Below are 15212 nucleotides of genomic sequence, written 5' to 3'. Positions count from 1 at the left end.
TCTTGATCTCGAATGTCAAGTTGGATTAAAGAATGACTCCGCAAAGAATTTAATGGAAATAAATAAACATTTGCTTTCATAAAAAGAGTTTCCACCGCATCTATCAATGACCAGATAGCTCTACAAGCTTCACAAGCAGCACGCAACATGTTTGAAGAACCTGAAATAAGGCTTGAGCCTGTTGTTACCAAGCAAAGGCATAAATGTTCGACCAATCCACATGTCTTAGCATGATCCAAAATTCGCTTCATTGTTTCATTCATAACCGGAGTAGAAACTGCTTCAGAACATGAAGTTAATTTGAGACCCTTGGCTACTGTTGATAACACAACTGTAACGCAAGCAGTGGCCTCATACAGTACTCTTCCAGAGTTGTCCTCATTGCAACCAACAACCTATGCATTTGTCATCATCAGAAAACTGAGAATAAGGGCATTTATAGGTGGAAGAAATAACATTATGTATAAGGACATAATACCTGTGCAAAAATTTCAATCAAGGCAACCCAATGGGTGAAATATGAAGCTCCAATACCACCACCTCTTTTGTCTAATGATTGTTTCATAATAGCAAAACTCTGCGTAATTAAGAAATTAGAATTATGTCGGTCACTGCTAATCCTTAGACATGAAAAATCAACCATTCACAGTGCATGGCAATTGAAGACATCCAGCTTTTTCAATAATGATAATCATTTCCAAATTTATGCAGTCAAAATTTGGAAAAAATTAGTAGAAAACAATAGTAATTCCAAACCTGTGAGGAAAGGAGAAGAAATATCTAAGTGAAAGAAGGGAATGCAATACTGAAAAGAAGCCTGAACTTCAAAATTGTCTCTTACAGTATTTACAACTGGCATACAAAATATGAAAAATACTGAAGTACATAATGTAAAAGAACATAGATCATAACTTATAATCTAATTACAATCATGATAATTTTGTCAACCCAAAAGAAATATGCAATAATCCAACACTAATTATCATTGAAATATAGGCATGAGTATATTAAAAAGGGAAAAGACTTTGGGCTTCAAAATGAACTCCAGCTGTAAAATACCTTTGCAATTAAATCATTGAGTTCCACGGATTTCAAGCTGATTATAACAGCAGTGAAGTCAAGAAGTTCACATAGTATTTCATCAAGTAACCCGCTAGACTGGATTGCGCCAGCTGCAGCTAAGTTTGAAAGAATTTTCAGTGACTGGTTTGAAGTAGGAAGATCCTGATCCCTGAATGTGTTTGAAAAGCAATTTAATGTCTCAATTAATAGGCTACTTTTTAAATACAAGCCATCATACAAATAACTAAGACACTAAAACCAAGAATACACGTACAAGATTAGTGAGAGGTGGCAGAATATATGTAATGAAGTATCACAAAGGTCAAAACTACAATTTCCATTGTCCAGTGCCTGCTTTCTAATTCAGGTACTCATTGCTAGACTACTATCCCAATCTTTGCTTTGACTAATTTTTTGGACTTGTTATAAAATAATCTCCAACTTAGCACATGTATATGACTTTTCATAGGGTTAACTTGTAAACAAATGCTATTGCTTTATTTCATGCAGGTGCAAATGTAAGTGTTCTTGATGAGTTTCACCTAGGGTAAAGAATATGGCTTTCTGGTTGAGACTCAAGAAAGTTGTCTAAGTGTGCAACTGTACTGACGCAAGTTTTTAGATGTGGTAAATATGGCATCACCATAGAATTGCACATTTTTACTTGTCCAAGTAATACTCCACAGTTTCATTTAGAAACCATAGAGGCAGACCATTATTAAAAGACTTAAGCCATTATAACAACTGAGAATAAATTATCAAAACCATTCCATCTTGTGAATTTTTATAAATAAAAAAATCACTCTAGCTATTATTGTTTCACATTCTTCCAAAAATAAAATATAGAATGTTTGAGTGCAATCATGCCTATTACCCAATGGCATGTTTCCAAAAGCATGTAATGTTTCAAATGCTGTTGTGTATTTTTTTTTTCCCTTTAATTTAAAAGGCCTCATGTAGGAAGTAGGGCATGCACATGGTCCTTTTACTAACTTTTCTAGAAAGTAAGGCACAAATTAGAGCTTATTTTTTGCCTAGGCTAAAAAATAGAAAAGGCCAACAACTTTTAAATATAATCAAATGATGATGAGAAAGTAACACAATTTAACCTGCAAGAATGTTGGGATTCTTTTGACCATCTTTTTAATGGTAGCAAAACAAGTGCTAATGCTTCATTATCTTGACCAATCATTTGTGCACCTTTAACAGTGCGGGAGTTGTTTTCCAATCTGTCTAATGCTTGGCTACCTGAAGAGAAACAAGATGTAATTACACTTTCGATTTCCACATCAAAATGGTTTAATGCAACATCTGAATTAATGAAGGGAATAATTACCAGGTTTGATAATTAATAAAAATACACTGCACAAGTCATGCACAAAAGTGCACACACAACCATAATTCCCTAAATGCGAGAGGTTTACTCTTTTGATGTTAAAAATATCTATGTAGTGTCATCAAGCAAGGGAGAAACCACCAAAACATCATTAAAAAGATTACAAGCCCTTCTCCTCTTTTTGAATAGGATAACTTGATATAACTCTATGTAATTACATATATGACTATATACAAATTACCAGAAAGAGGGGTTTGCATTAATATAAGTCAAAACCAGGTCTAGTCTACTGTTTTATGAGCAACTACAAACTTAGCTAACATCAGATTCAACATCCAAACAACCAAAGGGATACATCGGCTATGATAAAGAACTGAACAAACCAAGAAACTGCAAAATTCAGATATTTATGACTTTTCAATTGGCTTGAAATTTATAGTTAAAATTGTCCATCTGGTATCAACTTATGATGTAGGAGATCAATGCAAGACTGGGTAGAAAAAGAGATCATACAGAGTTCTCTTACAAAAATAAAAAAGGCAAATTTCTTTTTCAAAAATTCAAATGAAAAAAATGAATGTAATTTATACTATTGCTAGAAATACTTCACCAACCCGACTGTTTAGCATCATTAGGACTTGCAAATCCAGGGAATTCTTCATGTGGTGCAGAATTGGTTGTGGCTACACTAGGACTATTCAGTTTAGAATCATTATGAGGCTTCGGAGCATTACAATTCTCAAGAGCAGCAGCAGAATTATTTCTACCTGCAAGAAGGTAATTGATGATATTTTAAGCCACTGAAATTTAGAACTACTAAGCATCTAGCGAAAGCCATACCCTCTGGACTGGAGACAGCCAAAACAGTTGATGCTTGGACTTCACCCTTCCATGCTGCATCACATCCCCTGGCTGCAGCAGTTGCAGCACGCATTTCCTGAAGATATTTCACCGAATACTATAATTCTATAATCTACAACAAAGCATTTTTGAAATGTATGTATATGTGTGTGTGTATATATATATATATATATATATATATATATGTAGATAGATAGATATGAAATATGCAAGCTCATGTTATAGATAGCTGAAAAAGAGTCATTTATTGTTGATTGTGCTCCGAAATCATTCTTGATAGGCGTGATGCTTTTACGAGTGAGATCCGTAAAATTATACTTTCTAACCTTTAAAAATCGAAGAAAAAGGTAGAATGAAAGTGTGAGTGAAACTAAGGTTTCCTACTTTTATGAGTGAGACTAGCAAGATTGTACTTTCTAAACTTACAAATTGAAGAAAAAGATGAATGAAAATGTGAAACTAAGAGCATGTATGGAATAACATTACCCTGGCTTCCATTTCATCCGAGGTTTCCTTAATAAATGGGTGTTCAAGAAGAGCAGGCCAAGTCAATCGATTTTGCGGTACCTGTGTTGCAAAAAAATAAATAAATAAATAAAATCTAGGACCAATTTTAATATCAAAATTCAAATTGATAGTAATCATCCACAAGGGGAGGTATAGAACAACCTTACTGAGCAATCCCTTCAAAAAGCTTTTGAAATTGGGACTCATATCATCGGGATATTTTACTGGATCCTGGGATATCACACATAACATTAGCTGCTACTTTCACACACCTGGTCATAAAGCTTAAGTTAACTCAAAAGAGTTCAAGCAAATGCACCTTAACAATGTGCCGGATGAGTGCATAAACTGAATTTGTATAAAATGGGGGCTGACCAACAAATAATTCATACCTGTTAAAACCATGACGCATTAGGTATGATTATGTATGTAAATCAAGGTACAAGAAAGATAAAAACCTAACTCAAATGATTGACTGTGCACATTTATATGGTCATTTGAAATGTATCTGAAAGTTGTTTATTCAAACCAAAATTTAACTAGGAACCTTTGCAAAACAAATGTAATTATGATGAAAATTTTTGTTTCACAATTAACTCGATCAAAGTCTAGATTAAATAGACTTCGCCAGTTCCCCATATATACAGGATAGAGAGAGAACATGCACATACAATATCACTCCAAGGGACCATAAATCAGCAGTGTGATTGTATGGTTGCTCCCTTACCAACTCCGGAGCCATGTACAATGGAGTTCCTGGAACCAAATATAAAAGCAAATTCAGCCGAGTAGTAACGTCTACAAAGTGGAATGTTCATCACAAAGATATCAGCCAAACCTTTTATGGACTGTAAAACCACAGTGTTTGTGGACATGGCACGTGCAAATCCAAAATCACAAAGCTGTGGCAGATAAAAAAGGGTATACACAAGATCACAACACTTGATGAAAACCTAGCCTTTAATTATAGAACGGGACAATAGGATATTTTACTAGAAACTGTAAAATGCTTGATGAATTCATTTAGAGATTAAAACATGAGAAATAATCTTCATAAATAAACAGAAAATGTCTGCATATATTATATAATCAAGAGGTTGTAGTAGCATTCACTACATGGGCAGCACACAATAATATGAGAGTACTCGAGCAAATAAACTGGGCCCCTTGAATACAGCAACTCGTCTAAGTTCCAACCTTAACAATTGACCCAGCACCAATGAGTATGTTCTGTGGTTTCATGTCCCGATGGATGATACGGTTAGAATGCAAATAATGCAGTGCTCTCACCTGTAAGATTGAACAGCAGAAAGTTGGAGTCCAGAATATTATAGCTAATAAACTCAAAAAAAAAAAAAAAAAAAAAAAAAGCCAGCTAGACCAAATCAATAGGCGATAATTTTTTCTAATTGGAGGGAAAAATACCAACTGCTTTGCAATTGCTTGAACCTGTTCTTCGGGGAGGCACTTATCATCCTCTAGTATCTCAAATAGCTCACCCTGCGTATTGGGCAAATGCCATCAGCTAGTCCCAGAATACTATCTTTTTTCCCTTTTTTTTTCCTTTTGTGGTTGTAAGCCATTCCAAGATAGTCAAAAGAAAGGAGGTAATTACCTGCGCAAATTCTGTGACAACACAGAATTCCTGGGGGCTTTCAAAGGAATCAAGCATTTCAATAATATTTTCATGCTTCAGCTTTCTTAGAATCTACCACATTCGAGATATTAAGCATAAAGCAGCAATAAAAATTAATATAAAACTATTAAAGAAAATGTCAAGCAAAAAGAATAACTTCCCAAGAGAGAACGACCATTGGCCAAAGTTTATCAGTCTAGAATATGAGTACCTCAATTTCCTGTCTCAAATTATGAATATCCTTCTCACTTTTCCCATGCTTCATAATGAATTTCATCGCAACAGTCTATCAACAACAACAACAACGCCAAGATTAAAGAAAAAAAAATACAAATTAATAGAACATACCTTTTTAAAAAAAGTAAAATACAAAATTTACCTGGCCTGTGTACTTGCGCCTGCCTTTATACACTTTCCCAAACGAGCCCTCACCTACTAGCTCTATCACGTGGTAGTTTTCCACTCCCATTTTCTATTATCTACAAAAATTCTGTCTGTTCATCCACAAAAACAGGAAAAAGGAAAAACTCAACAATATCAGATTTAGCTGCAACAATTTTTAGAAACCAGCTTTGTTTACATTCACACCATAATTAAAGCAAATTGTTGCCGAAACTATAATTTCACCAAGAAAGCAATTCAATAAATGAGGTCTAAGATCTCGATCAAATTCAAGTTAAAACAAAAAATGTGTAAACAATTCTCGATTTACCAGCGGCGAAAGCAATGTGAACACTGTCCCTGGTGAAACCCTAAATATAGTTAATACCATTTTGCAGTTAATTTCTGATATTAAATGCTACTGAGCTTTAAAAAAATAAAGTAAAATCTAGTGAAAACAGAGCAAAAGAGCATTGAGAGGCAATATCGAGGAGAATACCTCAGTCGAGTTGCAAAGCGAAAAATAAATCTGGAGAAGCGGATTTACAGAGAGGAGGAGAGGTAGCGAAAAAGAGTTTAGAGAGAGACAGAATTTTGAAATGCGTACCGAGAGAGAGAGAAAATGAATTTTTCCCGCTCCTATTTATTTGAAAATGCTCGTTGTTTATTTCAGTACCGTTACGTCCTTGGTTTGCAATTTTTCCTCACACGATACAGTAGTTTCTTTCTTACCATAAAAAAGAATTAAACTATAGAACTGCTTTGTTTTAAATTGAATTAGTAGTATTATGATACTTTATTTCCTTAAAATGACTTATTTTCGGTTATTTAGTTGTAATATTGAAAATTAGTTAAAAATATTAAAAATTTTATCTTATGCAATCATAAAAAATATTAATAATAATATAAATTTTATAATTTAAAAATTTTATTATTAAATATGAGAATAATGCAAGAAAAAATGTAAATTATGAAAGTCATCGGTGAGTGGTGGTGGTAATCAGTAGTAAATGGTGATTGGAATAGTGACTACGATGATTAATAAATTACAAAAATATGAATTTATAAGGTTTATCAATATCTTAAAAATGCTTTACTCACTCGAAAATGAAAAGTTATTTTCTTAAAAAATGATTTAGTTTTCCTTTGACTAGAATAATATTTTCTGTTGACTTATTTTCTTGAATGCCCAAACAACAAAAAATTATGTAAAATATGCTCGTGCAAATTATTTTACAAAAGTAAACAGAGTTTTAATATTAGCATTAGTATTAGTATTTGAAATAAATATACATATAATTAATTTTAAAAAATAGACATATAATTCATCAATTTACGATTCAGTTTTATGTAAAAATTCATTTTTCATTTATTGTATTTAAGAATGATGTATTAGTTTGAAATTTATTTCAAATTTTTATGTGTATTTTTGTTATTAATTAGTAGTATTTAAAATATTAAAAATTTTGAAATGAAGAGTATATATTAGTTATACATAGAGTATTATTCTAGACAATTACTATTTATTAAAATTAAAAATTGAATTCTAAAACCAATAAGGTGTTAATTGAGGTAATCAACGCATTTTAGTGAAAAGAGCAAAAAAAACCATTAGGATTAAGCCTCATTTTGCTAGGAGAACAAAAAACTATCGGGGTTAAACTCTCGTTTATACCACCTATTGACTATATCAAATGCATTTTATTAGAAGAGCCAAAAATCGCCAGAATTAAACCTCTAGGTTATACCAAATGCACTTTGTTGGGAATCTAAAGACCACCGGGATTAAACCTCTCGCACTTTGCTACGAAAGCGAAAAACCACCAAAATTAAACCAAATGCACTTTACTGGAAGAGCAAAAAATTACCAGGATTAAACCTTCCAGTTATACTATCTCCTGGCCATATCAAATGCATTTTGCTGAAAGAGCCAAAAATCACATGAATTAAACTTTCCAATTATACCAAAATGCACTTTGCTAGGGCAGCCAAAAACCATTGGGTTAAACCTCTTAGTTATACTACTTCCCGGTTATACCAAATGTACTTTGCTAAGAGAGCCAAAAACCACAGGGATTAAACCTTTCGGTCATACCATTTCCAGCTATACCAAATGCACTTTGCTGATAAAGCCAAAAAACTATACCAAATGCACTTTGTTGATAGAGCCAAAAACCATCGAGATTAAACATCTCGATTATACCACGTCCCGGCTAGTACCAAATGCACTTTGTTGGGATAGCAAAAAACCACCGGAATTAAACCTCTCGGTCACACCACCTTCCAGCTATACCAAATTCACTTTGCTAATAAAGTCAAAAACCACTGAGATTAAACCTGTCGGTCATACCACCTCCCGACTATACCAAATGCACTTTGCTGATAGGCCAAAAACCACTGGAATTAAATTTCTCGATTATACCACCTCCCGGCTATACGAAATGCACTTTGCTGAGAAAGCCAAAAATCTCCGGAATTAAACTTTTCGATTATACTAAACGCATTCTGCTGGGAGGGCCAAAAACCTCTGGGATTAAACCTTCCAATTATACAAGAAAAAATAAATGAGTTCTATACCATTGTGTTAATATTCCACTTTAAATAATTTTGTACTTTACCATTTGCTAATATAGTCTTGTTTGGTATTCTACTAAAATTAAGTGTTATTAAATTAATCAAACTATAATTAAAAATATTTTTTTTAGAAAATTAAGGGTTGATATTTCAATTTTATTTATATAAAGATTTAATTAATGAAAATACTATTACATTTCTTAATAAAGAAATACATTAAATAAAAATAAAATAGTAAACTTTAAATATTGTTTATTTCTAATAAATATGACAATATTTTTTTACTGAAAAATATGACAATAATTCATAACATATGAAAAGAGAAAATAAGACCAAAATTATGATTCGAAGCAAGTACTTGTTACTAATCAAGTAATAGTCACTGCTTATTTGCTAACAACTATTAAAAATAATTATTATTACTGTGCACATATGGAGTGGATTTTTCAATGTTAATGTCCGAGATTAATATTTTGGATGGCGGCAAAACATGACCGGATGTAAAATAGAGGATAAATTATTTTGAGATTTTTAAATTACCTATTTGGTTTGGATAAAAATATAAAAGGAGGTATAAAATAATATATTTTATATTGTACAATTTTTCTACCAAAATGGAGTAAAAATAATAAATAATTTAGTGAAAGAGTTACTATTCATGAATAATAATAAAAATAAAATTATTTTACATCAATCTAAACAAAAATGCAGAAAAAAAGGTAAAATGAATAGTTTTATTTTATATACTTATTTTACTTCCACTCTCCTTCCCCAATGAATGTAAAATATATAGTTATCTGGTCATCCACAGTATTCAAAAAAAGGTTAGTTTCAAAAATAAAAAAAAGGTGAATTATATTTTATTTTAAATTCTTAGCCACTCAATTAGATTTGAAAGATGTCTAATGGAGCCCGTCAGCTATGCCAACAATTAATTAATCTCTTGACGCTTTAAAAAAACTTATTGAAATATAGTCAGATTATCATTTTTCGAAAATACCCTTCAAATGCGCTTTGCGAAAAGATCAGGTCATTAGGGTAAGAAGGCAGTGCCGGATGGGCCATCGGGTTTGTTAAAATATCTCTACTGTAATCCGTAGCAGGTGAAAAGCTTCGAATGGCGATGCCGTCAACTGAAAATTCCGACCAACCAGTCCCGCTACCCAACGATGCCGACCACCTTCAAGATAATACGGCCTCTAATTCCTTAAATCACGGGTAAGTGCTTCTTGCTTCATACCGTTCGGTTTTAGAAGTAGTAGGCGTTTAGGTTATTTTCTACGATCTTATTTCACTTCTTTAGCTAGAAATCAAACTGTTCCCCTTTATACCTACTCTTGCATCAATGTCGGGTGTTATTAATGGTAGGTTCAGTTGTCTCTAGTTTTGACCTTACTGTTAGGATGGGATTTTGGTTGAGCCTTTCTGTGGAATGCTTACTGTTCTTTTTACACTGACTAAGATGTAGATCAAAAAGATTTTTAGTAATGAAATTAGAACCAATCATGCAAGGGAAATGGGAAATTATAATGAGATGAAATTTTTATACAACCTTATCAGTTTGGAAAAAAACATCCTAAAAGATGGCTTCCTGTTTTAGTAGGACTTCAATTAAGATAAACGTGAAAGGTTTTGAGGAATGTTGTTGAAAACTTCTTGTTGGTTGTTGCTCTTACTGCTTCCCCACTCTCCTCTTTTTGTTAAATTTTTGTAAAATGAAGTAGTTTTTGTGAACGCATGGGGATTTTACAACTTTTAGTGTACTGAAGTCGTGTTTTGCTTGGAAATTTAGAGGTGCAGAACCCAAGCCAGGGATTGCCGAAGAAGAAATAAGAGGCATTCTTGAAGTAATTGCATCCACTGGAAAATTTTGGTATGCATTTGGCTTAATTTAGCCCTTATTGATTTGCATGATGAGGTTTGGCTTTTTTTTTTTTTCCCCTCTAGTTAAGACACAACACAAACAATTTGCGGATGAAGATTGGTACATTTTGATTTGCATCTACTTGCTTGCATGTGTCTATGTATGTGTTAAAAATGTCTCAAGTTTTTTCTGACATTGCCCTGATACAGCAGGACCGATGTTTTTCCAAAACTGTATTTTTTTTTTCCCCAGTACTCCTGCATGCATATACTAATTTTTATCTTTGCTCTGTCATTGTATTCTGCTGTATCGATTGGGTTTGATATTGAAACAGTAGTTGATTACTCTGATTCCATTCAGCATAGCCTGTCAATTGCCTAAAATGTGAATGTCGAAAGTATCAGCTTTAGCATATTCCCTCTCATGGCTAGATCAACTACTAATTCGAAGTTTAGACAAGTTCTGGGTATAATTTTAGACAAATATCATTATTCTTAGAAATCCTGTAATGATATGAGAAGATTCTATATGATTTTTTCAATACCTGATAGATGATTTTCTTTTTGTTATGCTCTTAGTATTTATGCAAACACATCAACTAATATAACTATCATTTGAATAATGAGAACCTTTACTTGCTTAATAATGTCCATTTTGTTCTTCGTTTTCTTATCTCCTGAAATTATAAGAGAACTCGTGGGATCAAGGATTTAAGATCAAGTTGCTTAGGTTCTCCGTTCTAGCAACTATACCCTTTCTTAGGGAAATATCTTCTCTGTCATTGCCAAACTCAATAGCTTCGCAATGTTTTCAACTTGTACAACGATCATCAAAATGCTGTTCGCTATTTTTCCTACCATATTTTCCCTATAGGTGGATGCAAGAAAATTTTTAGTTCATTCTTTAGTGTTTATTTAGTTTTTGAAAATAATATTTGCTTCTGGATGATGTTCCAACTGCCAATGCTTCTGAAGAGGTTCTTTTGAAGCTACAAAAAAAGGTCTTTTCTTGGATTCTTTATAAGATATTGATAGCCTTTTCGGCTATCTAACTTATGCTTTTAGTTTTAGGCATGTTATACTATGGTAGTTGCTCAGTTATTCTTGTTTTTTATTTTACAACCACAGATTTGAGGAAATTAGAGGTTAGGTACTGACCATTAAGATTTAGCTTGGACTGGTGCTTATTTATTTCATGATTTGTATGTTAGGCATGATTGGGAAAAATTGAAGAGCATGATATCCTTTTATCTGAAGCAGGTATGGGGAGGTATGCTAGCATGTAGTTCTCTTATTTCTTTACAGTGTGCATCATTATCTCCATTATTGGTTTGTTGATGACCATACTCACTTTTCATCTTTTTAATTCATGAAGGTTCTGTCAGAGTATCCTGAGGCGAAAATGACTAGTGAGGGGCAGAATGCCTCATTAGGAGAAACTTATCCAGAACTAGTGAAAAGGTTGGATGAAGGTAATTCTAATATACATTGCTTCTTGCTGTCTATAATCATGGACTTAGGCAACATGATGAAATTTGAAATTATGAATGTCAAGAAGTGGGATAACGTCATGATAATCCAAGTCTCAATTAGAGTGCTGAACTTGGCTTCGATGAATCTGCATGATCACATGGCCATGCAGCATGCTTGGGGCTTTATGCATCCAAGCATTATTAGTTTTTTCTTGAAAACGTTATTGCCCTTGGATAAAAACCTGAAGTAATTCTCTAGACAGCACATGAAACAGTGAGGTTTTATGGCTTGACCTTACTGTTGTGTTGTGGAACCATTTTCCTTTAGGACTGAGGTATGATCCTTCAGCCTTCATGGTGAAAATATGAGTGGTTGCTTCCATGCAATTCAGCCTTTGGGTAAAATTCCTTAATACCATAAATTTTCAGCAAGGGAAGACAAATAGAAAACTGGAGTAAGAATTGACATTTACAAGTTGAAGCAACCAGTAATTGATTAATCTGACCAAACAACAAAACCATAGTGCTATATATGATTTAACTAGTAGCCTTGCTGGCTCTCTGATTATTGCAATATCCTTGGGGCCATGGATCCATTTGGGGTTGTTCTCCCCAGCAAAAGTAGCTTTTGGCAAACTCCCTGTAGATGGTTTGGCCAGTTGATAAGTTATATAAAATTTGTAAATTATAGGTTATTTTTTTCTTTTGAAACTACTTTTAATATTTTTTTTTCCTCCTCTGCAGCTCTTCATAGTTTTGATGAAGGACCTCCATTTACCCTGCAGAGACTTTGTGAGGTGATTATTTTTATCTTATGTTCTCTCTCTCTCTCTCTCTCTCTCTAGGTTAACGATTTCTCTATATAGTGAGTTCTTATCCACATTGATTAATCATAAATCTTTTGCAACTTTTGAGTTGTGACTTTTGGTCATCATCTAAACTCGTGAAGATCTTCATTCTAGTTTCCACACTTGCAATGAGCAGGAGTATTGCAGTTTGATTGATTCTCATGATGCATGCAAAACCTATGATATATCAGTTTGGACAATGATATGGCAGCTTATACTTTGATTCCTGTACCTGGCTTTAGGGAGAAAACTGAAACTGTTTATCCTAAGAAAGTCCCTTTGTCTGAAAGTTAGAGAAATGTTTAGTACTAGGACACTGTCAGAATTATGAACTCTTTAAGAGTGTAAGGGTGATTATATGTTGCAGTGTGTAATTTGTCCTTACGTTCGTTGTCGTGTTCTTCTAGTTTAAGAATCGAAGGCTGTACTTTGCATGCTTGTTTCTATGGGGCTGTGGAATGCTTTGACTCCTAACATTAAATATATAAACTAAGCCCTTTTTCAAGAGTTAGAGCCTTAGGGGTTCACAAAAATATATGACTTTAAGTTTCTTGTCTATCATGAATTACCTGCTAACGCTATTTATTTGATTCCAACTACTAGTGCCTTTTCCCTTTATTTTTTTCTCTCCTTCAAGATATGTTGATAAGTAAGCAAATATTACAAGCATATAATACAGTAATTGTATTTGACAACTCTGCTTCTCTTTTAATTTTTTTGTATCCATTTTATCCTTTCACTTTTACTTTGTCGCTTAACGGGCATCAAATATCATTATATGATATCATATTCATTTTATATTTTACAGATCCTATTGGCTGCTAGAAGTATCTATCCCAACCTCTCAAAAGCTGCCCTGGCACTAGAAAAGGTGTGCTATCTTAAGTTCCCTTCAATAAATTATTTACCTTCTGTTGATTTGACATTATAGTCAGCGTCATGCATCAAGTACTCTGTTTCATGATAAATTATAGGAGTTTGTACTAACATTTTCACTGTCATCAGTAGAATCTCTGTTTTGATTGTCTTGAATATTTTTATTTATGGATTCTTTGTGCCATTATCCTTGTCTACACTTTGTTGAACATTGGGATTTGATTGGTTGAATCTCTCAAGTTTCTGAACAAGTTCTGCTCTAAATAAATTGTTTCTTATGCTACTTTTGCCTGTCCCATTGGTTAGATGAAATGTCATGTCCATTGTGCTAAATAGGATGTTCAGTATGTTGTATATCTTTGCATTTGTTTTTTCAATGGCTATTTTCTAGAGGAGGTATTCTTACTCTTACTTAACATGTCTATTCTGTTGTTGATGTGAGTGGGATTTGATTCCTGGTTTATTGAGACAATGCATTGTGATTTTACTAGCTAAACTTTTCGAACGATGCATGGTGATTATAAATGCATGGTGTCCATGCTTTATGAGGCTTAAAGCTAGCAACCTTTTATCTGATGCCCATTAGATGAAAATAGACCCGTTCAATGGCCTGTTCCAACTGCTTAAATATATAGAAAAAGGAAGTGTAATTTTGGCAAAATAGCCTTGGGTCATTTTTCAAGCCTGTTTTATTTGGAGATAGCCTTGATTGTGCTAGGGACAAAACCACCATTCCAAGCCCCTGTTTTTGAAGATTGAGCTGGGTGAGTCCCCAAGTGTGTGAATATTTATAGATGAAACTTGCAACTTGCAAGAGTAAAAAGTCTATCATGCTGAAAATTTGAAATTATTAGTATGTTAGCTCATTACTATAGTCTCTTTATCTAATGATTTCACTTCTAGTTTGATGGCTTCTAATATTTTGTGTTAGGCCCATTATCTAAAACTTTAGTATTAGTTAGTTATGGAAGTAGGATGACAAAAATTAAAATTTGTGAAGTCCTAACATTGACTAGTTTGCATGCGTGGTCTATAATAGCGCTAAGAAAAGCAAAAACAAAAAAAGTTTGCAATGTCAAAGAAGTTCAATAGTTTTTCAGAATTAGCATTTTCATTCGATGTCTGACTCAAATTTTTACCAACACTGAACCTATTTGCAGAATCTTTTGGTGACATCTACATTAACTGTTTGCACCGATCCTTATCCGCAAGCAATGCAAAAGCCAGATGAAGTAGATAAGGCATGTGATGAATCACAGCTACAACCCAGTTCAACACAAAATGGAGTTCAACCTATGGTCGGAGACGGGGATGAAATAATGGCTGAGGTACAGGAGGCGGACATTGATGATGATATGACCATTGACATGGAAGCCTTTGAAGAAATAGTTGGATCATCAGAGCCAAATCCTACGCCAACTGAAAATTCATAAATTTGGGTTATTGTTTTTGGCTTCAACTTCTTTTAATAGTTCATGGATCCATTAGCTGCTTTGCTGTGACCTGTGAGAGTGAGAGACTATAAGTTGGACGATGTGGTTGGCCTCATTATGTTCCTATCCTTAGGTTAGCAGCAGTGAGCCACAAGCTTAGATCTATGTGACATGGAATTAGAACATTCCGGTTAATGTATCTCACTTGAATGATGTATTTATACTTTTCTCCTTGTAATTGACACATGGCTCGTGTGGAAACATTTTTTGTTGCCATTGCTATGACCTGAACTATATGGAGCTGGAGATTATTTTTATTTATTTATTTATTTTATTTATATATAATAAGCAATTTAACCTAAC

The 15212-nt window shown here is 33.4% G+C and overlaps 2 protein-coding genes across 4 annotated transcripts; one reads left to right on the top strand and one right to left on the bottom strand.

Moving 5' to 3' along the window:
• LOC105649021 (serine/threonine-protein kinase TIO) lies at positions 1 to 6435 on the bottom strand (the record flags this gene model as incomplete). Of its 3 annotated transcripts, none has more annotated exon segments than XM_089717472.1 (18): positions 1 to 395; positions 479 to 577; positions 1060 to 1231; positions 2172 to 2310; positions 3013 to 3165; positions 3239 to 3335; positions 3746 to 3826; positions 3929 to 3997; positions 4086 to 4158; positions 4438 to 4522; positions 4605 to 4668; positions 4964 to 5056; positions 5192 to 5266; positions 5382 to 5474; positions 5614 to 5688; positions 5782 to 5896; positions 6115 to 6154; positions 6283 to 6427. In XM_089717472.1, coding segments are annotated over 16 exon segments (1853 nt in total), but the record flags the coding sequence as incomplete, so codon positions are not given.
• A 2878-nt stretch (positions 6436 to 9313) lies between these two features.
• Positions 9314 to 15170, top strand: LOC105649020 (serine/threonine-protein phosphatase 4 regulatory subunit-like protein). The gene is made up of 7 exons (XM_012235537.3): positions 9314 to 9575; positions 10150 to 10230; positions 11432 to 11480; positions 11596 to 11692; positions 12437 to 12489; positions 13349 to 13411; positions 14577 to 15170. Exons 1-7 carry the CDS (start codon positions 9475 to 9477, stop codon positions 14847 to 14849), a joined length of 717 nt encoding a protein of 238 aa, XP_012090927.1. The 5' UTR covers positions 9314 to 9474; the 3' UTR covers positions 14850 to 15170.
• Positions 15171 to 15212: the final 42 nt, after the last annotated feature.

The sequence above is a fragment of the Jatropha curcas genome, chromosome 2 (genome assembly GCF_041381405.1).
Source record: "Jatropha curcas cultivar XTBG-Jc1 chromosome 2, XTBG_Jcur_1.0, whole genome shotgun sequence".
Taxonomy (NCBI): Eukaryota; Viridiplantae; Streptophyta; class Magnoliopsida; order Malpighiales; family Euphorbiaceae; genus Jatropha; species Jatropha curcas.
The sequence above is the reverse complement of the archived record's forward strand: the minus strand, read 5'-3'. Positions and strand labels throughout refer to the sequence as shown.

What these genes read in the sequence shown, in the direction of transcription:
- LOC105649020 (XM_012235537.3), top strand. Translation starts at nt 9,475, where the DNA reads ATGGCGATGCCGTCAACTGAAAATTCCGACCAACCAGTCCCGCTACCC. An exon ending in AGTGAAAAGGTTGGATGAAG is followed by an intron (nt 11,693 to 12,436) that starts GTAATTCTAATA and finishes CCTCCTCTGCAG; the next exon opens with CTCTTCATAGTTTTGATGAA. An exon ending in CTGCCCTGGCACTAGAAAAG is followed by an intron (nt 13,412 to 14,576) that starts GTGTGCTATCTT and finishes ACCTATTTGCAG; the next exon opens with AATCTTTTGGTGACATCTAC.